Raw genomic sequence first — 23,990 nt, 5'->3', positions numbered from 1 at the left:
CCCCGGCTTATTTGAAATGGGGAAGGAAATCTCAGTAGGAAGATTACCCACAGCATGTTACTAAGATCAGAGCCCTAACTGCCCATGGAAGACAGGTAAACAAGGGGCTGTAAAGAAACAGCAGTGGGGAATGTAAGTTCTGTTATTGTATTAACTGATCATGCAGAGGAAGTAAGTGAAGGTCACCGTCGTCCAAATGATTAGCAGTACCAGGGTGGATGGTTTCTCACTTCCTTCTATTCAATTTAATGTGGAAATCATTTATTAAATACTCACTAAGTACAAGGCTTTATGCCAGGTGGTATTTCCCCTCCAGTGATATAGTATAGGAATAATTATCTTTAGTGAGGGAATTCAGAAAATAATGAGTGTTACTAAGCTTATGCTACCTCCTGACTTTAACAGCCATCAAGTATGTCCTACGTAAAATCAGCTCCAATTATGTGGGATGTATTTTGAAAGCGGATAGATTTGTTATGTGAGTAGGCAACAGTTATAAACTCACACTCTGAAGCCAATGTCCCTGCTGTTCCCTTTCATGGAACTGTTGTGCTAGCCACTAGACTGTAAAGGATTAGTAAGTGGGACGTATAATAGAGAAAAGGGCACATTCTGGTTTTAAATTTTGAGATCAGGCAAACCTGCCTATTATCACCAGCAGTGATATTCTCTCCTTTCTTGCTGATGTCTCATCTCTTAGTGTAGTTTCAAACTCAGACCTCACACATAGGCAGAATTGTGTTCTTCTTCCTGCCACAGCCCTGTGACCCGTCGTACCCTCTGGAAGTCTTGCTTCCTACATAACAACAGATCAAATCAAATCAAATCAGGCTCACTAATTTCCAGAGTACACCCATAAAGAATGGTGTCCCTAATGTCCTTCTCCAAATCAAGTCTTTCTCAATTGTACCAACATAGAGACCCATTTCTAAAAGAGTTTTTAAAAATACAGACAGAACGTGGAAAAGCTCTACTAGTAAGAAGAAAAATAGATAAGAATTTAGATTTAGATTCTCGGTGATATTAGGCTAATCAGAATTTAGACTCTACCTGTATTAAGTGTTCTGAACATTGTTACTACTCTGGAGGCATTCTTTGGTAACTGTGGTTGTGGTTTATTGCAGATGGTGGTCTTGTTGACCAATAAGGAATTAAGTGCCTATTCCAAAGCCGGGGCTGTAGCAGAAGAAGTCCTGTCATCAATCCGAACAGTGATAGCCTTTAGGGGCCAGGAGAAAGAGCTTCAAAGGTCTGTCACTTTAATTATGACAAAATAGGCTCGGTTTCCCCCTGCCCCCACCAAAAGCTATTGCATTGTGTTTTGTCTTTATAAGGTATACACAGAATCTCAAAGATGCAAAGGATGTTGGCATAAAAAGAGCTATAGTTTCGAAACTGTCTCTTGGTGCTGTGTACTTCTTCATGAATGGAACCTATGGACTTGCTTTTTGGTATGGGACCTCCTTGATTCTTAGCGGAGAACCTGGCTATACCATCGGGACTGTTCTTGCTGTAAGTCTTGTTTAAGAACAAAGGTAACTGGCCTAGATACACTTTCCTTAAACGCTTAGAGTTTAGCCAAAATTCCTCTTTGAATGAAGATGAAAATTCAAAGATGAATGTTTTGATGAACAAATATTTGTTTCCCTGAAATGATTGGTGTACACTTTTAAATTGTAGATGTGAATTGACAAGTTTATCCAGCACGTTTTAGTGTCCTTGTTGTAGCAAACATTATGGTTTTAGAAGAATCATCATTGAATTTCCCACTGGGAGATACATTGAGTTTTCTTAATCCAGCAGTGAAAAAGGCCAGTCTCCAGTGAGACTTTTCCATTTATCCTTGGATAAGGATAAATTATCCCTGAGATAAGATGACACCGTACACTCAACCTTGCTAAATGTCGTCTCAGGAAATACTCTGTATGTAGGTTGGACTCACCTGCTCTTCCTTTGTCCTTTCAGCAACACAGCAATGTTAAAATAAACTACATACAGCTCTTCCAACACTAAAATTTGAAGACTTTTAAATTCCTAAAGGTTATGCAATAAATTATAATTTATTCAGTTTTCCTCTCAAGTTTCAACAATAAACAGATCATTTCAGGATCAAGAAACATTTGCCTGGGTGAACTGAAATAATCCACTCCATATACTTCAATTCTTGTTTGGCCTTCCCGTTCTATACATATATTTCTCTTCTTTCGAATAAATTCATCATTGGAATTTGAGGCTTTTGTAGTTAAGACTTTTAGGAATTCATTTATTTCATGTCAAGTGAAATGTGAGCATTAAGAGATTTTGGCTTGTCCCTGCTCTTAAGTGTATGTGTTCCTGGACAAATAAGCTATTAAGCCTTGGTATCCTCATCTGTATGCTAATGCAATGATGCCTAGCTTGAGGGTTCTTTTCTTACTTGACTTTTTGCAGAGCTGTGTCTGTCTGAAAATTGACAGCTGTCCAGTAATACAAGAATTCAAAAAAGTTTGGGTGGAAATAACGCAATTTCTCTGAGCTAGTCAAATCTATCATGCTTTTCTGGTTAAAGCTCAAGGGGTTGACCAGCAAGGAGGGGAATGAAGCTCACCATGGCTTTATGGCCAACACTCTTCATTCAGCAGATTTTCTGCTCAGGCATCCCACCAGGTGATAACCATAAGACTATGGGACAATCAAAAAATGTTCCATATAAGGAAAAGGCCAGAGATCCTTGGATTAACTATGCTTCCTTTATATTTGATCACATTTTCCATTCTTTCTTGCCTAATTCCTCTAATATCTCTCTGTGAGCCTAAACCAATTACACACTTCATTTTGTTGTCTTTCTTATATAACAGCAGAGAATAAATATTATTTTTTGTTCCTGTAGGTTTTCTTTAGCACAATTCATGGTAGTTATTGCATTGGAGCAGCAGCCCCTCACTTTGAAACCTTCAACATAGCTCGAGGAGCCGCCTTTAATATTTTTCAGGTTATTGATAAGGTAAGACCTCTTATTACTTTGAATAGTAACTACCATTACTGCAAAAAACAAGACCCCAAAACAGGCACACTCATTTCTCTAAAACAATAGAATGAGCAAAATCCGTGTTGGCCAGTTGGTTATGGAATGAGAGATTGCTTTGAACTCTTTTCTATGTGGGGATTGTGTTGTATTGAAATTTTCATGTTTAACTCCATGCATTTCTATGGCAGAAAGGAAAGTGTTGTAAAAAGAAACCCACCTTTAAGCTATTTTTAGGATCTAGAGAGTGTCATCTTAGTCCTTTAAAGATTTGTAACATTCCCCTTGGTTTTTCCAAGAAACCCCATATAGATAACTTCTCAACAACTGGACATAAACCTGAATGCATAGAAGGTGCTGTGGAATTTAAAAATGTTTCTTTCAGTTATCCATCAAGACCATCTATCAAGGTAGGTTAAATTAAATTATATAGTTGTACATTTTTCTGCCTTTATCTTCTACTGTCTAAGATCTCCTCTTACGAGATTATTTAATAGCATTTTGAACAAGATTGTGGCTACTTTGCTTAGAGACTGGAGTAGATAGGAAGATAGACAGATGGATCAGTAATGGACAAATAACTCTGTAACAACTAATTACACTTTGAAGCCTCTTTTCTATACTCAGCCAAGTAAACCATTTTAGCTTCCTGAAATTCCTATACTCTGGATTGGGGAACACACCAAAATGTCTTAGATTTATGGTGTCACCTATTGGTGTATGTTATCCCATTCAACATAGATAACTCATTTTAACTTCCTACTTTCTAACCCAGGAGAATTATGCACACGTTGTACCTTTACCCTCTCCCTTCCCCAGGGCTTTTACTGCACCAGCAATTGTGCCTCAAGTACTTTCTCACTTTTACACACACACACACACACACACACACACACAGAGTATATCCTGTTACCTCTGTCATTCAGCCTTTGACAAATTCTTGAGAAAATGTTCATATCTCTTCTATTGTCTTCCCCTTTTCATTTTACTGGTGTACTTACCCCCCAAAAAGTAGTTATTGTTAAAGATTGCAAAGGACAATTACTAATAAAACACCTGTTGCATAGAATAAAGGGGACATGATTTTACGTGAAATAGATAAAATTACTAATGTCATCAACCTCTAATGTCCCTTATAGAATTTGCATTTAAAAAAGATCTACTTACTCCTACTTTCTTATTTTTCTCTGATTAAAGCTTTGATTGAATTTCTCTTTATTTTTCAAAACTTTTGTTACTTAGTTACCATTTTTGCAATTGATTGTTTCATACCATTTTCCTTAATGTAGAGCATTTCAAACTCCATTTTGCAACTACATTTAGATTGGCTTCCTGGGGACTTAAGCACCAATTGTGCCACTATATTGCATGGGAACATGCTCTCTGGCTTTTAAACCATTGTTTTCAAAATGAACTTTTGAAACCTAACCCTTCTTGTTAAGTTGAAAAATGAAGACTTTTTAAAAGTCTGCCCACTTTAAGTAAATAGAACACAGGTTATTTCAAGGAATGACCAGAAAGCAACTGTAGAATAAAAGTGCAGGTGGGAGAGGAGCTAGTCCTGCTGGTCACCAGCTTCTCACCTCCTTTAGAGAATTTTTCTCTGCTTGGCCCTTTGAAGGTTTTGTGTTTGGCTTACTTAAAGGGCCCATTTCTTCACAAATGGTTGAGATCAAAGGGAGAGAATTCAAGAAGAGATTCCCGCATTTTGGGTTGAACACATACAGATAGAAGCAAAGATAGGTGAGAGTTTCTTGACAGAATTACTATTGTCATTTTGGGAGGGTAACTATTATGAAGCATTTCTCATGTTGCAGGTCTCTGGGACACTAAATGTCAGTAGCAACCTCTTGTTACTGTGAAAAATTTTTAAATGTCCCCCCATATGTTGAAATGGCACCATGAGATGCAGCAGTAGAGAGGGAGGATTTCTGATGGTAAAAGTCCATCCAGGTCTAGTTGCTAAGGATACCTGCCAGTTGTTTTACGTTGGAATATACTTTGCAATAATGTAAAAATATTCTAACAAAGAGCTTCCTCAAACAGCACATGAAGCTATCTGGCAAGATTTCATTCAGTTGTTGCAAATAAAATAAATAAATAAATAAAATTCTCACTTGCTTTGTAGTCATGAAATTCATATAAGGTATTTTAGTTGAAACTGCTGAACAGTTTGCTATGGCTAGTTAACATTCTCTGAGTGCTATTAACTTAGATCTTTTCTTTACATAAAGAAATGATGAGATTCTTTTGTTATTATTTTCCAGAATTATATAGGTGATTATTATACACACACATAACACAAACATAACAAGATCTAAATTTGTTTTTAAGTTCCACAAAAGAATTGTTTTCTGTTCATAATTGTACATCAAATTTCTTAAAATATGTTCATCATATTCTAGTTTATCCTAGTTTTATGATTTCTCCCCCCCTTCATATATTCCAATAGATTCTGAAAGGTCTGAATCTCAAAATTAAGTCTGGAGAGACAGTAGCCTTGGTTGGCCCCAATGGCAGTGGGAAGAGTACAGCAGTCCAGCTTCTGCAGAGGTTATATGATCCCGATGATGGCTCTGTAAGTGCAGCTAGCAAAAGCATACACAGTCCACATGATGGAATTTGGAAGTGTCACCTATCATGGAGCATTCACAGCTATGTCAACTTTTCATTTTTAACAGTGGAGCTGGGAGGGAAGCCACATCATTTTTTTCCTGTGTATACATCCATTCCACAAGTGTTTAGTGCCTACTATGTGTGAGGCACTGTTCTGGGTTTTAGGAATACCTTGGTGAACAAAAAAGATAAAACAAAACAAAACAAAATCTCTGTCCTCCTGAAGTTTACATGCTAATAAGTAGAGACAGACAGACAATAAAATAAGTTTATATACTTTGCTGAAAAGGATTGAATGCTGTGGAGAAAAATTACATAGCAATTTGTATTACCCAGAATTTTAAAGTTTGTCAAGAATATCCTCACTCTTTCTTTTTTTTTCTGTAGTTGATAATGTTACACTTAACTTTTTTTCCCTTATAAATGGCCTAGAGAATGAGACTGTGATATGCATAAGTGCATAATTCTTAATGCTTCCATTCAAACTTTCAACTGTTATTTTTAAAAGAAAATCTACTCCTCTACAGGCTGTTTCATTTAAATCTTACTTCTTAGTCTTCATACTAGGAGTATCCTAGACCCATGTGTCTATTCTAATCATGGCTAATGCAGTTGCATGGAATACCCATGCCCACACAGCATGCCTACATTGGTAAGAAATAGAGATTCTAGGCCGGGCGCGGTGGCTCACGCCTGTAATCCTAGCACTCTGGGAGGCAGAGGCAGGCGGATTGCTCAAGGTCAGGAGTTCAAAACCAGCCTGAGCGAGACCCCGTCTCTACCATAAAAATAGAAAGAAATTAATTGGCCAACTAATATATATAATATAAAAATCAGCCGGGCATGGTGGCTCGTGCCTGTAGTCCCAGCTACTCGGGAGGCTGAGGCAGGAGGATCGCTTGAGCCCAGGAGTTTGAGGTTGCTGTGAGCTAGGATGACGCCACGGCACTCACTCTAGCCTGGGCAAGAAAGCGAGACTCTGTCTCAAAAAAAAAAAAAAAAAAAAAAAAGAAATAGAGATTCTATGAGTTATGATTCCCAAACACTGGCTTCTTGTCACTGGAATATATTGTAGTAATAGGTAATGGTACTAACTATGGAGAAGACAGAGTTCATTTACTATTATGTATAACAATGAATGGAAGACACTGGGATTTTGCAGAGGAGTGAGGTATTAAAGAAAGGCAATGAAGGCCATTTCCTAGAAGAAACTTAAAGGTCGCATCAATCTTAAAATAACAAAATTAAGTTTGTTACATGTGTCTACATAATAACATTTGTGGCACCTGGGATATATATCTTTGTAATCTAATTTGTGGATCTTAGGGTAAAGATATTTAGGTGGTTTGTCAAGATTTTAAGCCAATTATTCTTTGAGATTCTGCTTGTTTCTGTCAGGAAAAGTCTATTTGCAAAATACATGTTATAAATATTTTATCAAAATATAGTCAGTCTCTAATTATAGAAATACATTGCTCCTCAGCATATATTTTGAACTAGTAAGAAAGACTCTAAAATCAATATAGTAAAAGGCAGCACAACATGGTTCATTCTTTGGATTGGCAGATCACGGTGGATGGGAATGACATCAGAGCTTTAAACGTGCGGCATTATCGAGAACATATCGGAGTGGTCAGCCAAGAGCCTGTTTTGTTCGGGACCACCATCAGTAACAATATTAAGTATGGGCGAGATGGTGTGACTGATGAAGAGATTGAGAAAGCAGCGAAGGAAGCAAATGCTTATGATTTTATAATGGAGTTTCCTAACGTGAGTACATTCTGTAGCCTCTGCCCTTGGCTTAGAGCTACAGTACTGCAATATGTCAAGATAAGATAATGACACAGTAACTTCTGCAGAATACCAGGAGAGTGATTAATTTATGAACTGTCCTAGAGGAAACATATGTAGAGAAGACAGCATGGTAACAGCCCGAAAAATGCATAATTGAAAAGCCAATTTAAAAAGAGTCATATTTAGTTCTGCAAATGGAAAAGAAAAAAAAAAAAGAAAGATATGTTGAAGTGTGACAAAGAACTATGAGACAAAATCTTCAGCCTTTAGCTGAGAAACATGTCTGTAAAATGTTGATTTGTGAGGCCATCTTGTGGCTCAGAGTGGGAATGTCACCCACACGATGTCCAGATTGGTTCTGAGACAAAGCAGAAGGAAAACTGATTATTTTTTAAAGCACATGGAGCTAATATTGGATAAGAAATGTGCAATCATATTTTGAAAGAGGTATACTAAGCTAAAATTCTTGACAATAGGACCTATTAGATCTTAACGAGTATTTAGAATTAACAGAGGGCTATAAAACCATTTATATTTTCCTAAAGTATTAATTCATCAGTATCACCTGAAATTGTTGTGGAGAGCACCCTGTAAAATATGAAAAGATGAGATCTGAAATTAAAAATACATAAAATTCCATCATTCCATAAGGTCAAAATAACCAAAATAACCATTTTATTTTAATGGACATATTTTATAAACCACATTACATGGGATTGGAATAATTTTATTTTTTTCTTTTATTTTTTGCATAAAAACTTTGTTATGCCTGTAATTATCTCCTATGCCCATTATTTAGGGCCATAATTAGGACAGTATTTAGGCCAGCAAAATCATTAAAGGCTTAAGGTGATTCTCTGCCTGTAGTTTGAGTACACATGCTTCCTTTAGTTGACCTTTTGCCCTTTTCAATGACTTCCTTTCCTCAAAACACCAATGCTCTTCGTTTCCCACTTGGAATTAGGGAGCTTTCTGATGCTTCTTAAATTATACCCGGTAAGTTACTACTTGCTTTTACTGAAAGGCCAATACTACACAAAGATGCCCCCTGCTATAAATCTAATAGTAAATCCTGAAGATATAATCCAAAACCAAATTAAAGATAGTAGCTAACCATGATAAAAACTAAATTCCACAGCCATAGTTAACCATAGAAATAGGAGTAAGCATAACAATAAATAAAAGTTCCAGAAATGGTTATTTCAGATAGATGAAAAATTGGGGAAAGTTATGCTCAAAAATGAATAGCATTGCTTCCTGTATAATATTCACATATTTTTAAATTAATGTATTAAGATTAGCTGCCAATGGCTAGCCTTTCTCCCATAAATAACCATAAAACTGGCTAGAACATTCTACCTGGGAACACATTTCTGGCCTCTTCTCTGTGAATGGAAATCCAGGCAGAACCTGGCAGCCCCACTGAGCTAAAAGGCAGAGATCAAATTTTAGAGCAGCTCAAGCAACTGGAAAGGCAATGAGAGAGCTGTAGAGTTGAGGTGGGGAGCGAAGTCCATGTGGGCATCCCTAGGTAGTCCTTGTCTGAGGATAAGACTACCCAAGGCTGACCAGAGCACAGCGGTGGCAAAGCTGAGAGTAGAAGAGATACTATAATTCAAGAAGTGCTGTGAGGATGGTGAAAGTTCAGCCCAGTCAGAATGGAGAGATTCCATTAACACCTTTTTAACACCCCAGGCATGTAGCTAAGACACCAAAAAGCCACACCTTAGGAGTCAGGACCACACCTTAGAGTAAGATCAACTCCAGGCCTGCCCTAACAAAGCCTGAAACCAAGCCATGAGAAATCCCCAGAGGAGACAGCATTTGGAGGATGGATTCTGCCAAGTTATGAGGCTTTCTACAAATTCACCCCAACAAACCATGAAATCAAGATTGCGCAAGTTCCAGATGATCAGTTGGTATTTGAACTGCCTACTACAACAAAAATCAACATTTTTTTTTCAGATTCTGATCTCTCCAACACATCATGCACACTGTTCAGTATGTAATTTATAGAAATTAGACATGAAAAGAAACAGGAAAATATGACCTATAGGCAAGAAACATAATCCTAAATGTTTATTAAGAAAAGAGCTTCAAAATACATGAGGCAAAACTAATACATCTGAAAGAGGAAACAGGCAAATCCACAATTTTAGTTGAAGGATTCTATACTCGATAGAATAAGTAGGCAGACTGTCAGTAAGAATATAGATGATTTGAACAATAATATCAACCAGCTAGATCTAACTGACATTTGTAGAATGTTCTAGCCACAAATAGCAGAATACGTTCTTCTCAAGGGCCCATAGAACATTCATGGAGATAAACAATATTCTGGGTTCTTAAACAAACATAGAAAACCTCAGCAATTTCAAAGAATAGAAAACATAAAATATGTCCTCATATCATAATAGAATTCAACTTGGAATCAATAACAGAAATATATCTGGAAAATACACAAATATTTGAAAATTAAATAACACACTTCTAAATAATCTATGGCTCAAAGGGGAAGTTTCAAAAAATTAAAAACTATTTGGAACCAAATAAAAATTAAAATGCAATGTATCGGTATTTGTGAAATACAGTTAAAGTACTGCTTTGAGAAACTTACAGAATCAAATGCTTATTTTTAGAAAAGAAAAATTATCTATAATCTGCAAACCAAGTTTCCACCTTGAGAAACTAAACAAAGTAGATCAAATTAACTCAAAACAAGCAAAAGAAAGAAAATAATAGAACTTAGGGCAGATATCACTGAAAAATATGAGAAACAATCATTGAAACCAAAAGCTGGCTCCTGGGAAAGATCAATAAAATCAGTAAAACTATAGCAAGAATGACAAAAAAAAGAAAAAGAGAGAGAGAAAAAGGAGGAAGAGGAGAAGGAGAAAAGAGAAGAGAGAAGAGTTATGACTAATATCAGGGATGAAATAAAGTACATGACTAACAATCCCAAAGACATTAAAAGGTTAATAAGGGAATACTATGAACAATCCTGCGTCTATATATTTGACAACTTAGATGAAGGTCAATTTCTTGAAAGATACAAACTACCAAAACTCATTCAAGAAAAAAATAGATAACTTTTATGGATCTGTAACTATTTAAAAAGCTAGCTCTCTAAATAGTGGCAACAGTTACAAATGAAATTAAAACTAAAAGGAGCATTTACAACAGCATCAAAAAACAAAATGCTTAAGAGTAAATTTAATGAAAGATGTGCAAGTCTTCTAAGTAAAACTATAAAACATGCTGAAGAACATGAGTTCTAAATAAATAGGGTATACCTTATTTATTGATGTAGAAATTCAATATTTTTAAAGATATGCATTCTCCCCAAGTTGATCTACAAATCTGACACTTTATCAATCAAAATCCCAGTAGTCTTTATTTGCATGTAAAAACTGACATGCTGATACCAAAATTTATTTGGAAATTCAAAAGACCAAGAATAGCCAAAACAATTTTGGAAAAAGAACTATCTAATTTTTAAGAGAGCAATTATGACTACGGTAGTGATGTAACAATGGATGTATACTTTAGTGCAATGGAACAAAGAGACCAGGCGGACTCACACATATCTGGTCAACTGACTTTTTACAAGGCCAATCTAATTCAGTGGAGGAAAGGAAGATCTTTTCAAAAAATGGTGCTGGGACAATTGGATATCCACATGGAAAACAAATGAAATATGACCTTTATCTTACACCATACACAATTTGCCATAGAACTTGGACCATCGTCTTAAAGCTTAAACTTCAAAACTAGAGAAGCAAGTGGCCAAAAATATATGAAAAACTGTTCAACATCACTAATCCTTAAGGAAATACAAGTTAAAACCACAATGAGATACCACCTTACCCCTGTCAGAGTGGCTGCTATTAAAAAGTCAAAAAACAACAGATGTTGGCACAGATAACAGTGCAAAGAGAATGTTTATACAGTCTTGGTAGGAATGTAAATCATAACAACCTCTATGGAAAACAGTATGGAGAGTTCTCAAAGAACAAAATGTTGGCCTACCATTCGATCCAGCAATTCCACTACTGGGTGTCTACCCAAAGGAAAAGAAGTCAGTTTATCAAAAGGACACCTGCACCAGCATGTTCAAAGATGTGGAACCAACCTAAGTGCCCACTCACTGCCCACCCATCCACCTACTGATGAGTGGATAAAGAAAATATATATACACACACATATATACATACAAACACACACACACCATGGAATACAACTCAGCCATCAAAAAGAATGAAATAAATGTCTTTTGAGGCAATGTGGATGGAACTAGAGACCATTATTCTAAGTGAAATAAAATAGGAACAAAAAAAAAAAATAAGGAGAGGGGGCGGAGTGGGATAGCCAAATAGAAACCCCCAGCAATCATCCCTCTGCACAAACACCAAATTCAACAACTATCCATGCAAGCAAGCACCTTCAGAAGAATCAAAAATCAGGTGAGCAATCATACTACCTAGTTTCAAGAAAAAAGTCACAGAAGGGGGCAGAAAAGATAATCTTGCATTACCTACAGAACCCCACCCCCGGACCCCAGCAGGGCCACACCAGTGCCCTGAGTAGAGACAGAATCTGTGCTGAGGGAGGGAAAGTGAAGTGATTGTGGGACTTTGCATTGAAAATCAGGGCCTTCCTGGCACAGGGGAACACAGCACAGCGTGTTGTGCTGCCAGTGCCCGCAGAAGCAGCATTTAGACCAGCCTGGCCAAAGGGCAATCCTCTGCCCTGAAACCTGAGTTCCAGCTAGCCCCACCACTGGCTGACAAAAAGCATCCTGGAGCCTGGACTTAATTAGTAAGGCAGCTGGGCTACAAGGGCTGTAGTCTCTGAACAATTCCTGCAGCTGTGCTGGCTCAGAGCCAGTGGACTTGGGGGTGCACTTGACCCATTGAGACACCAGCAGAGGTGGCCAAGCCAGTGCTTGTGTCACACCTATCCTAACTAAAGGCAATATGGCTCAGGGAATCTTCTTCCTCTTGGGAAAAGGAAAGGAAAAAGGTCAGGCTTTATTTCCTGGGTGGCATTTCTGTACCCACCCAGGGCCAGAGGGAAATATGCTGCACTGAAGAAAAGGACCTAGTCCTGACAAGATTCACCACCTTCTGATTAAAGAGCCTTTGGGCTTTGAAAAAACATCAGAGGTATGCAGGAAACAGTCACCATGGGCTTTGGGTGAGACTGGGCTGGCTTCAGGTGTGACTTGGTCTTGGTAGCCATGAGGGAGTATCCACGTCATTCCTTCCCCAACTCCAACAGCACAGCACAGCCAGGGAGGGAAGAGAGTTAGAGACCATGCCTGGTAATCCAGAGAATTATCCTGTATCTTACTCAAATCCACCAAGGCAGTACCACCAGGAGTCTGCAAGAGTCACAGCATTACTGGGCTTGGGGACACCCCCAGTACTGATACAGCTGCAGTGACCAAAGACTTAGATTACAACACTCAATTCCCTTTGAATATGTGGAAAGCCTTCTCAAGAAGGATGGGTTCAAACAAGCCCAGATCGTGAAGATTAAAAGGAATACCTAACTCTTCAATACCCAGACATCAACAAACATCCACAAACATCAAGAACATCCAGGGAGACATAACTTCACCAAATGAACTAAATAAAGTACCAGCGACCAATCTCAGAGTGATGGAGATAGATAACCTTTCAGACAAAGAATTCAAAAGAGCTGTCCTGAAGAAACTCAATGAATTAAAGACAACGCAGAGAAGGAATTCATAAGCATATCGAGAAATTTAACAAGGAAATTGAAATAATTTTTTAAAATCAAGCAGAAATTCTAGAGCTTAAGAATTCAATTCTCAAACTAAGAAATGCATCAGAGTCTCTCCACAGGAGAATTTTCCAAGCAGAAGAAAGATTGACTAAGCAGAAGAAAGAAGAAAGATTTAGCAAGCTTGAAGACAGCCTACTTGAAAATATACAGTCAGAAGAGTAAAAAGAATAAGAATGAAGCATGCCTACAAGACCTAGAAAATAACCTCAAAAGGGCAAATCTAAGAGTTATTGGTCTTAAAGAGGAGGTAGACAGAGAGATTGGTGTAGAAAGTTTATTCAAACAAATAATAACACAAAACTTTTCAAACCTAGAGAAAGAGATCAACAATATTCAGGCACAAGGAGGTCACAAAAAACCAAGCAGATTTAACCCAAACAAGGCTATGTCAAGGCATTTAATAATCAAGTTCCCAAAGGTCAAAGATAAAGAAAATGTCCTCAGGGAAGCAAGAAAAATGGAAAAAAATTACATTAAAAGAGTTTCAATATGTCTGGCACAGACTTCTCAATGGAAACCTTACAGGCCAGGAGAGAGTGGCATGACATATTCAAAATGTTAAATAAAAAACCTTAACCCTAGAATATTATATCATGTAAATATGTCCTTCAAACCTGAAGGAGAAATACTTTCCCAGATAAACAAAAGCTGAGGGATTTCATCAACACCAGACTTGTCCTATAAGAAATGCTAAAAGGAGTTCTTCAATCTGAAAGAAAGGGGCATTAATGAACCATAAGATATCATCTAAAGGTATATAACTCACTGGTAACAGTAAGTACACAGTAGAGAATACTATACTGCTATAATTGCAATGTATAAACCACTTATATCTTGAGTAGGAAGACTAAAAAGCAAAGCTATCAAAAGTAACTCAAATAACTCTCAAAAACAACATTTTGAGACGTAGAGCGTATTAAAAGATATAGATGGAAGCAACAAAAGTTTAAAAAGTAGGGAAACATGGAATTAAAGGATAGATTTTCTGTTAGATTTCGCTTCGCTTATTTATTTGTTTGTTTGTTTGTAAGCAGAGTTGTCATATGTTTAAAATAATTGGTTATAAAATGGTTTTTTGCAAGTTTCCTGGTAACCAAAAATCGAAAATCCTACAACAGATACAAAAATAAAAATCAAGAAATTAAAACACATTACCAGAGAAAATCACTTCAACAAAGAAAGACTGGAAGGAAGTAAAAAATAAAGGGAGGATCACAAAACAATCAGAAATCAAATAACAGCATAGCAGTAGTTAAGTCCTTACCTATCAATAATAATGTTGAATGTGATCAGACTAAACTTTCCCATTAAGACATAGAGTGGCTGAACAAACAAAAAAAACAAGAGCCAACTCTATGTTGTGTGTAAGAAACCCATTTGACCTATGAAGACATACATAGACTGAAAATAAAAATATGGAAAAAGGTATTCCATGCATATGGTAACCAAAGAAGAGCAAAAGTAGCTATTCTCCTGTCAGATAAAGTAGATTTCAAGACAAAAACTATAAAAGGAGACAAAGGAGATCATTATATAATCATAAAGGGGTCAATCCACCAAGAGAATATAACAATTCTTAATATATATGCACCCACCACTGAAGCACCCAGATGTATAAGGCAAATATTATCAGAGCTACAAGGAGAAATAGACTCCAATGCAATAATCATTGGAGACCTCAACACTCCACTTTCAGCATTGGACCCATCATCCAGATAGAAAATCAACAAAGTAATATTGGACTTAATCTGCACTATAGACCAAATGGACCTCATAGATATTACAGAATGGTTCATCTAACAGCTGCAGAATACACATTCTTCTCCTCAGCTCATAGATCATTTTCAAGGACAGATCATATATTAGTCCACAAAACAAGACTCAAAAAATACAAAAAAAAAAAGAAAGAAAGAAATTAAACCAAGTATTTTCTCTGACCATAATGGAATAAAGCTAGAAGTGAATAAAAAAGGAACATTGGAAAATATACAAACAAATGGAAATGAAACAATATGCTCCTGAATGACCAGTGGATCAACGAAGTGATCAAGAATGAAATTTAAAAGATTCTAGAAACAAATGAAAATGAAAACATATCACATCAAAATCTGTGAGATACAGCAAAAGTAGCAGTAAAAAGGAAGTTTATAACAAAAAGTGCTCACATCAGAAAAGTAGAAAAGCTTCAAATAAACAACCTAATTATGCATCTCAAGGAAGAAGAAAAACAAGAGCAAGCCAAACTCAAAAGTAGTAGAAGAAAAGAAATAATAAAGATCAGAGCAAAAATAAATGAAATTGAAACAAACAAACAAACAAAAAAACAATATAAAAGATCAATGAAACACACAGTTGGGTTTTTTGAAAAGATAAACAAAATTGACACACTTTAGCCAGACTAAGAAAAAAAAAGAGAAGACCCAAATAAATAAAATTGGAGATGAAAAAAGAGACATTAGAACTGATACTGTAGAAATTCAAAGGAGCATTAGAGACTGCTATGGCCAAATATGCTAATAAATCAGAAAATATAGAATAAATGGATAAATTCCTAGATACTTACAACATACCAAGATTGAACCAGGAAGAAATCCAAAATCTGAATAAACCAATGACAAGCAACAAGATAGATGTAATAATAAAAAGTATCCCATCAAAGAAAAGCCCAGAACCCGAAGTTACTAGGAAAATCCAAAGTAAAACTACAGTGAGATATCATTTCACACTCATTAGCATGGCCAAAATTAAAAAGATTAACTAATTTAACTTTTGGTTATAATGTAAGCAATTAGACCTTTCATTCATTCAGATAAAAGTGAAATCAGTACAACCACTTTAGAAAGCAATTTGATAGTCCATTATAATGTTAAACATAAACTTATGACTATTTCTAGGTATTTATTTCTAGCATTCTATTTCTAGGTATTTATCAAAAAGAAAAGACAACATGACCACAAAAATATCTTGTACATGAACATTCATGGCAGCTTTTATTGTAATAGTCAAAAATCGGAAACAGTCTAAACTTTCGTCAGCAGATGCCTGGGTAAACAAATTGAGATAGATCTAGGGATGCCAGATCAAATACAGGACTCCCAGTGAAAGTTGAATTTCAGATAATGAATAATTTTTTAGCATAAGTATGCCCCAAATATTTCATGAAATATGCTTATTCTTAAAAAAAATGACTTGTTTTTCTGAATTGTGTGTTTTTGTTTGTTCTTGCTAAATCGGGCAACCCAAGGTAAACTCTCATTGTGAGGAACACTACTCAGCAATAAATGGGAGCAAACTACTAATGCACTGTGGGTGAAGGTCAAAAACAATATGTTAGGTAAAAGAAACCAGCCCCAAAAAGTACACACTGTATGATTTCATTTATTTGAAGTTCTAGAAACAGCAAAATTAACTTATAGAGGTAAAAATCAAATCTGGAGTATATGGAGGCAGGGTGTGGGTTCTGATGGAAAAATGGCATGAGGAAGCTTAGTAGGGCTACAGAATGTTCTGTATCTTTATTGGGGCGGTATACTCATTTGCCAAAACTTACAGAGCTATATCTTTAAAGTGATGCATTTTATTGTGTATAAATTATTCTTCAAAAAAGTTTGACATTTTTGAAGAAGTGTTAAGGTCACTTTCTAGAAATTAAAGATTTAGAAAGAATATTTAAATGTATATCCTTGAAGAAATGAACTTTGAATCAGGATATAACCCAATAGAGTTACTAACAATGCTTAATGGGTGCTAGAAGTTACCCCTATCACAAATACACAACAATATTGACTGTGTTAAAAATGCATTTGTAATAAAAGAGTAAAAGAAGACCGCAAAAGTCTCCCAATAGTGAAAAAAGTTTTAAGGGGATGTTTGTTTCCCAGTAAATTTTTTAAGACTGTTTTCTGAGTATTCAGAAAAGAAATTGTGGATAATAATACTTAAATTTACATATTTGTATTACAGTTGTTCTTTTAAAGATTTCAAAGCATTCTAAAATGTCTAAAAGAGATTTGAAAATCAGTTGAAATTATTAATTTTTCCAAACATCTTTGATTGTCATATGTTCTAATTTCTTTTAGTGTTAGCCAAATTTTTCTTGTGTCCTTGCTTTACTTGGCTCTTTTTTCACTTTGTTTTTTGTTTTTACAAAATTTTGACAAAACAAGTCAAAAGTCATAAGCACCCAGGCTGATACAGGTATTAAAACACAACTGTGGGCCCGGCGCAGTGGCTCATGCCTGTAATCCTAACACTCTGGGAGGCCTAGGCTGGTGGTGGATTGCTCAAGGTCAAGAGTTCGAAACCAGACTGAGGAAGAGCAAGACCTCATCTGTACTAAAAATAGAAATATATCAATTTGTCAACTGAAAATATATAGAGAAAAAAATTAGCCGGGCATGGTGGCGCATGCTTGTAGTCCCAGCTACTCAGGAGGCTGAGGTGGCAAGATTGCCTGAGCCCAGGAGTTTGAGGTTGCTGTGAGCTAGGCTGATGCCATGGCATTCTAACCCAGGCAACAGAGTGAGACTCTGTCTCAAAAAACAAAACAAAACACAACTGTGATTGTCATTTCCTGTTCTAACCATTTGATAATGCTGTCTTTTGTTTCTTTGCTTTTCTTTCTATTTTTCATTAGAGATTTAATACGTTGGTAGGGGAAAAAGGAGCTCAAATGAGTGGAGGGCAGAAACAGAGAATCGCCATTGCTCGAGCTTTAGTTCGAAACCCCAGGATTCTGATTTTAGATGAGGCTACTTCTGCCCTTGATACGGAAAGTGAGTCGGTTGTTCAGGCTGCACTGGAGAAGGTAAGTGAGCAGGAGCACTGCTTATTTCCACGTTCCTGGTTCATCGCTGTCGTTAAATGCAAGAAGGTATGGATCTGTGGTGGATTACTTCAGTTCAGAGCCCTCCTTAAGGTATGGATGCAGGTTGCTCACCCATGTAGGAACTTACGTGATGGCTACAGGAAGTGATTTGGAAGAAAGAAAGAGACGTTTGTAGTTGGTGCTGAAAATATATATATGAGACAGATACACAAACAGTCATCCAGAATACACCTCCATTTTCACAGGTTTGCACTTTCCCTGTCCCCAAAATAACCCCACCACCATCAGCATGACTATAACCATGTCTACCTTCGCGTGTTCTATACACACCCATGATATTCTCTTCTCTGATCACTTTTCTTCCTCAAGGCAGCCCCAGGGTGTTCATTTTAACCTAATTTCCCCTAAAGTAGAGAGAGAACCAGTTAATCCTGATCCAACCCACTTCAACAGCCCTGGCCCCTCACACCTCCCACGCCCTCCTGCTCACCCTGATCTTCAAGGCCACAGTGCAGTTGTGACCCTGCCCCAAGTACACGGTGTCTGGGAAGGGAGTGGGCAGAGCTGGTGTGAAAAATTATTCAATGCTTTTCTCAGTGTGGCCAAACTCTCTTTTAAATCATGGCCTCTGGCCCCCTCTGAAGGCTAAATGGCACATTTTATTTTGCCTTTACTTGGAAATGTATTAAATGTTTTCCTTTCTAGGAAAATTGCAGCCTTCTTTTTTAAATGTTGACTTTGTGGGCCCAGAAATGGATACTGGCAGCCAGAGTGCCCATTGCTTATTGGAAAATCTATTAGTTACTATTACTTACTCGCAAATCAGATTGTATAAGTTTTGACCTTGTTTCCCTCCTGTGATAACAGTGCCACATGCTGCTTACATGATATGAAAATTCTGATTTATAGTAGACACTTGGCCAATTTGATTCATCTTGGAAGAAAAGAAACAAGGGCAGGGCTGATGTTTTGTTCCTTTTATTTATTTATTTTTTTGTACTTATGAACTAGGACAGGGATCTCTATATAGAATATACTCGATAATCGTTTTTAATATAGTGATGTTTATGTATTTAGGGCTTGAATGTATTAACAATGATTACATTTAACATACTCATCTCAAGTTATTTTTAAAAGTATTATAACAGGCTCTCAGGTTGTTGAGAGGTTATATGCTGTGCCCATTGTCTTCTCATCCAATAAGTTAATCACTATGGCAATCAAAACTAGTTCAGACTTTAAAAATAAATAGTTGCTTGGCAACCTGATAAACTAATAAATGCTCTTCCTACTGGTTAAAATGAAATCTCTGTTGGAAGCGAAAAAAGAATGCAAAATGTTTGTCAACTATGACTCCAATTACATGAAATAGGTGTACATGTGAACAAAAATGAAGACTATATATATATATATATATAAATACTAATAGGTGAGTGGCAGAATTATAAAGGAATTTATTTTAAAAATTCACTTCCTGTTATTGTATTCTTATTTTTTCAAAGGGAGAGGAATTTAAATCAACATTGTAGAGATACATGTGAGACTGCTTTATATAGGGTGTGTGGTCTTTTGCAGGATAAAGGACAACTGACAGAGTGGAACATAACATGTGAAACAGGATTAATAATATACTCCAGTGTATTGGAAAATGGCTCATGGAGAAGGGGAGAGTGCAAACATAAGCTAGGGGATGGAAGCTCTCACACCATGAGAGTCTTCTCCATCTACCAAACAGGCGATGGCTGTGGAGTCAGGCCCTTGGAGAGGACCCCAGCTAAGGAGGGAGGTGGATCCAGCAGGTTTTATTCCTGATGCTCTAACAGCCTCCAGACTCTGCTACATGATAACAGTTTAATCCACAACAGTTTGTTAGCAGATTGTGACAGTTCAAAATGTCAGGCAAGCCACTAACCAAGGAAAGATGGCACAATGAAATGTATCCCTTCTCCCTAGTGGGTCTGCACCTGCCTTCCTCCACACCCTGCCCTCATGTATTCCTTCCATCCTCTCTTCTCTGTAACTGCATTATCTTCCATTTATGTGACGTTCTAGCATCAGTGAAACTAATCAGTAGTCATAAAAAAATCAAATCAGTGGTTTCCTAGAGCAGCAGTGGGTTTTGACTAAACAGTGGCATGAAGAGACTATCACTCTTGTCCTTACTGGGATTGTTGCAGTAGCTAACTCACTGTTTCAGCCCATGCCTTCATCCATTTGTTTTTCATGGCAGCAGCCAAGTGTGGCTATTCAGATGCAAATTTGACGATGTTGCCCTTCTGATTCAAATCCTTCAATGGCTCCCCCATCTCATTCTAAGTAAAAGCAAACTTCCTTCCAATAAGCTACAAGGCTCCATGGAGTTGGGCTCCAAGCTCCTTCTGGAACTTCCCTTCCCACCACTCTTCTTCACAATGGCAGCTTCCCAACAGCTAACATACTATGTATGTGTTTATTTTGTTATTGTTTCTCTTCTCTCAGTGGAATGTAAACTCTCTGGTGTCAATGGCTTTGATTGGTTAACTGCAGCTTCCTCACCACTAGAACCTAGCCTGGACCTTAGTAGACAGCCAAGAAATATCTGTTGATTGGATTTTGGATGAATGGGATACAAGATAGGTCCAAGACCCGAGTTGCTCTTTTTTGGACTTCTTGATTTAGGATTACTGTAAACTAGTTTTGCTTCACTAATTTTGTTCAAGAGGAGGTTCTAGGATCAGTGGATAAGGGTTTATGCCATAGGGTGAGAGCTTTCACTTTGCCACTGGCTCTGCCTGGCGTGCCAACCCAGCAGGCTTCCAAGCTGCACCGCTAATAGGAGGCAAAGCAGTGAGCACCTGCAGGCCCCTGGGGAAGCTAAGGAAGCCCACACTGATTCTGTGATAAACTCTGTGGAAGCTCTTTGAAATGTTAAAGTGGTATGCAATTCTAAGGCATAATTATTATTAAGGGAGGTTCAGCCACCCCACATCAATGGAGAACCTCTAAAAAGGCCCATCGCTAATTATGAGGGAAGGGTTTCCATCCCAGTTGTGGGCTACTTTACTAAATTAACTTCTAAGAAGTGGTTAACCAAAGTCGAAGTTAGATCAGAGTAAGTTTTATACACACAAACGCACACACAAATACACACACATTGTAGTGTGTCTGTATCAATTAAATATCTTACTCTGTATTTATATATGGAATTGGGAATTTTTTTTTAATTTTTAGTTATTTGTAGCAGCACTATAATAGTTGGGAACAGAAAGGGGATTTCTCTCAGGGAATTTCCTCGGCAGGAATTTAGCCAGGAAAGCAAAGGTAACACACAGTCTACCTCATGCCAGAAACGTCATCGGACATTTTACAAGTCTGCTTGATTTGGCTCACATTTGTGGGGCTCACATTTGTGAGCAAGGCTCACATTTGTGAGGCTTGCTGTAAAATTCTAAGCCACTAACTTCTTTCAGGGTAGTGGTTCTCCCTCTTTGATAGCTCAAAGCCCCAGGGGGTCACTGACAGATAAAAGGGATAAAAAAAATGTTCTCTCTCTCTCTCTCCAAATACATATATAATACATATATGTATGTATATAATGAAATAGTAACAGTCTTTAAAAGAAATGAAGTTCTGATACATGCTACAACATAAATGACCCTTGAAGAATTATGCTAAGCAAAATAAGACTGACACAAAAAGATAAATATTGTATGATTCTGTTCATATGAGGTACCTAGAATAGTCAAATTCAGAAAGAGAGCAGAAAATGGTTACCAGGAGCTGGTGATAGGGGGAAATGGGGAGTTAGTGTTCAATGGGTACAGAGTTTCATTATGGGATGATTAAAATTTTCTGGAGATGGATAATGGTGACGGTTGCATAGCAGAGTGGTAATATTTAATGCCACAGAATTGTACCCTTAAAATTTTTTTGATTAAAATTGCATATTTTACATTATGTATATTTTACTCAGAAAAAAGAACAGTAACCTAAACCTAAGTACAAAAGAATAGTGAAAAAATTTTAACATAAAGAATAAGGACATAGAGGAATTTGGCCTCTCAGATTCAGAAGGATCCTATCCTTAAAAATGGTTAGAATGGTAAATTCCATGTAATGCATATTTTAACACAATTTTAAAAACAAAACAAAACTACTTCCTTCCAAAACCAGACTGCCTTCTTGGGAAAGAAATTCAAACCATACACCAAACTGAAGCTCTTATGTGGGCTTATAACAGCCTCACTTTTTCCCCTTAAGTTGCTTGTTTTGATCCTATTGTATATATAACTAATAGATTTCCCTTTCATAAATAAATTTAAATCACCATTACTTAGCAGGACATTTCAAAGTTTTAAAAAATATAGTAAAAATCTTTTAAAATATAATAAAATGTTTTCCATGATATGGATAAGTATTAATATCTTAGTGATTTCTATAAATCTCAATTATTACCAAGCCTTGCCCTTTTCCACAAAGAAGGAAAATGCCTATATGAGATATCGATTTTCCTAAGTGTTACCAAATAAGACATCTCTAATATGTTATTTATTGGTTAGTGTTGTGGTCTATGTCGGTTATTGTTCTCATTTGGAAAGAAGAGAAAGCTCTCACGCAGGTAGGGGGGTGCCTGGCAGCGACCCCACAGTGTTGAGCCATGCAGCCAGTACTGACCCCGAAGAACACTAAGCCAGGTGGCTTTCAGCTTCACAGTGACGTAGTTAAGAAACCAAAAAGCCTATGCTTCCCATTTTACTGCCACAGCGACCTTCTCAGAGGAGATGGCCGGTCACAATTTGATAGCCTAAGGGAGAGGAACTTGTAGGAACAGTGGGAAGTTTCAGCCTACCTTCTTGGGGCTCTGGGACAGTAGGGCCTCCAATAAGCATCCTAGGGAGTGGGAGGAGGTGGGAGGGAAGCCGGGTGAGCAGGCAGGGCTGCCCGAATTCCCTCACCAATTCAAACAAAGCAGCAGACCATTTATCTGGACATTTAAAAATACGTATATATATCAAGTTTCCACATGAGCTTTCATATGATGAAAGGATTTTTTGCAGCTTAAAGAAACAAACAGAATAAAGATTGAAGACTATAGAACTGCATCGTGGAGCGTATGCCACTGGTGGACCCCAGATCCAACTGAGGTGACCTTCTAGGGGACAGCGAGTGGGCACTTGGGTTCGAATACGTTTCCCCGCACCACACTCACCACCAGGATATAGAATTCTCTGAGTTTACTGGAGTGTGTTACACCTGGTAATTGGCCCCCTCGAGCGCTCCAGGCATTGTATTATTCCCCTTTCTTTTCCTGTGGCCCACCTTTATTCAAGTCTGGGCATCCTGACTGGTGAGACTCTAGCTGATCTCTCCAGGCCCTTATCTTTCCCTAGCAATTCTGTGAGGGTTGTTGTAAAGCACCCTCTATTTCAAAGTCCAAGCTAATTACCCGGTGATTTATGGTTGTGCATTGAATTGTGAAGTAACCTAAAAAATGTCAGCGAAGTGTCAAGTAGTGACCTACCTTCCTGTTGACCTTTGTTCTGTCAAATACCTAATTGTTTGGCTTTTAGCTCTGTAAAACTCATGTAGTAGGAGAGAAGATACTAGGAAATTCTTTCAATATTGTACTTTCTAGAAGAAATAATAGCAAAACAGAGATGTATGGAAAATCTACCACACCTACTTTGAGGTATCTGGAAAAACAATGGAATGAATTGCACTATCTCCTTTATTTTTACAAATAATGCTGCCTAAAAGGCAAAAACATCAGCCCAAATTTTCTTGATCTATGTTTAAATTTTAGGAGGACTTGCTGTTCACTATGGCTAGTATATCGTCTATAGGTCACATTTATAATCTAGTGGAGATGTATTTTTCTAGTGCACTTGATAGTTCTTTGAGTGTGTAAAGTACTGTAGGGCCATGTTATAATTCTTTGAAACACAGTTTTTTCTCTGG

At 37.2% G+C, this 23,990-nt stretch overlaps 1 protein-coding gene across 1 annotated transcript in view; it reads left to right on the top strand.

Moving 5' to 3' along the window:
• Window positions 1-23,990, top strand: part of ABCB5 (ATP binding cassette subfamily B member 5) — a 98,003-nt gene that overhangs the window by 17,321 nt on the left and 56,692 nt on the right. Inside the window, exons 7-13 of the mRNA XM_020289626.2 lie at window positions 1,125-1,249; window positions 1,335-1,512; window positions 2,870-2,983; window positions 3,304-3,414; window positions 5,457-5,582; window positions 7,187-7,390; window positions 17,862-18,032. Coding sequence (XP_020145215.2) covers window positions 1,125-1,249; window positions 1,335-1,512; window positions 2,870-2,983; window positions 3,304-3,414; window positions 5,457-5,582; window positions 7,187-7,390; window positions 17,862-18,032 — 1,029 coding nt within the window. The remainder of the gene's footprint in view (window positions 1-1,124; window positions 1,250-1,334; window positions 1,513-2,869; window positions 2,984-3,303; window positions 3,415-5,456; window positions 5,583-7,186; window positions 7,391-17,861; window positions 18,033-23,990) is intronic.

The sequence above is a fragment of the Microcebus murinus genome, chromosome 9 (genome assembly GCF_040939455.1).
Source record: "Microcebus murinus isolate Inina chromosome 9, M.murinus_Inina_mat1.0, whole genome shotgun sequence".
Classification (NCBI taxonomy): Eukaryota; Metazoa; Chordata; class Mammalia; order Primates; family Cheirogaleidae; genus Microcebus; species Microcebus murinus.
Note: the sequence above shows the minus strand (reverse complement) of the source record. Positions and strands in the feature narration are given on the sequence as shown.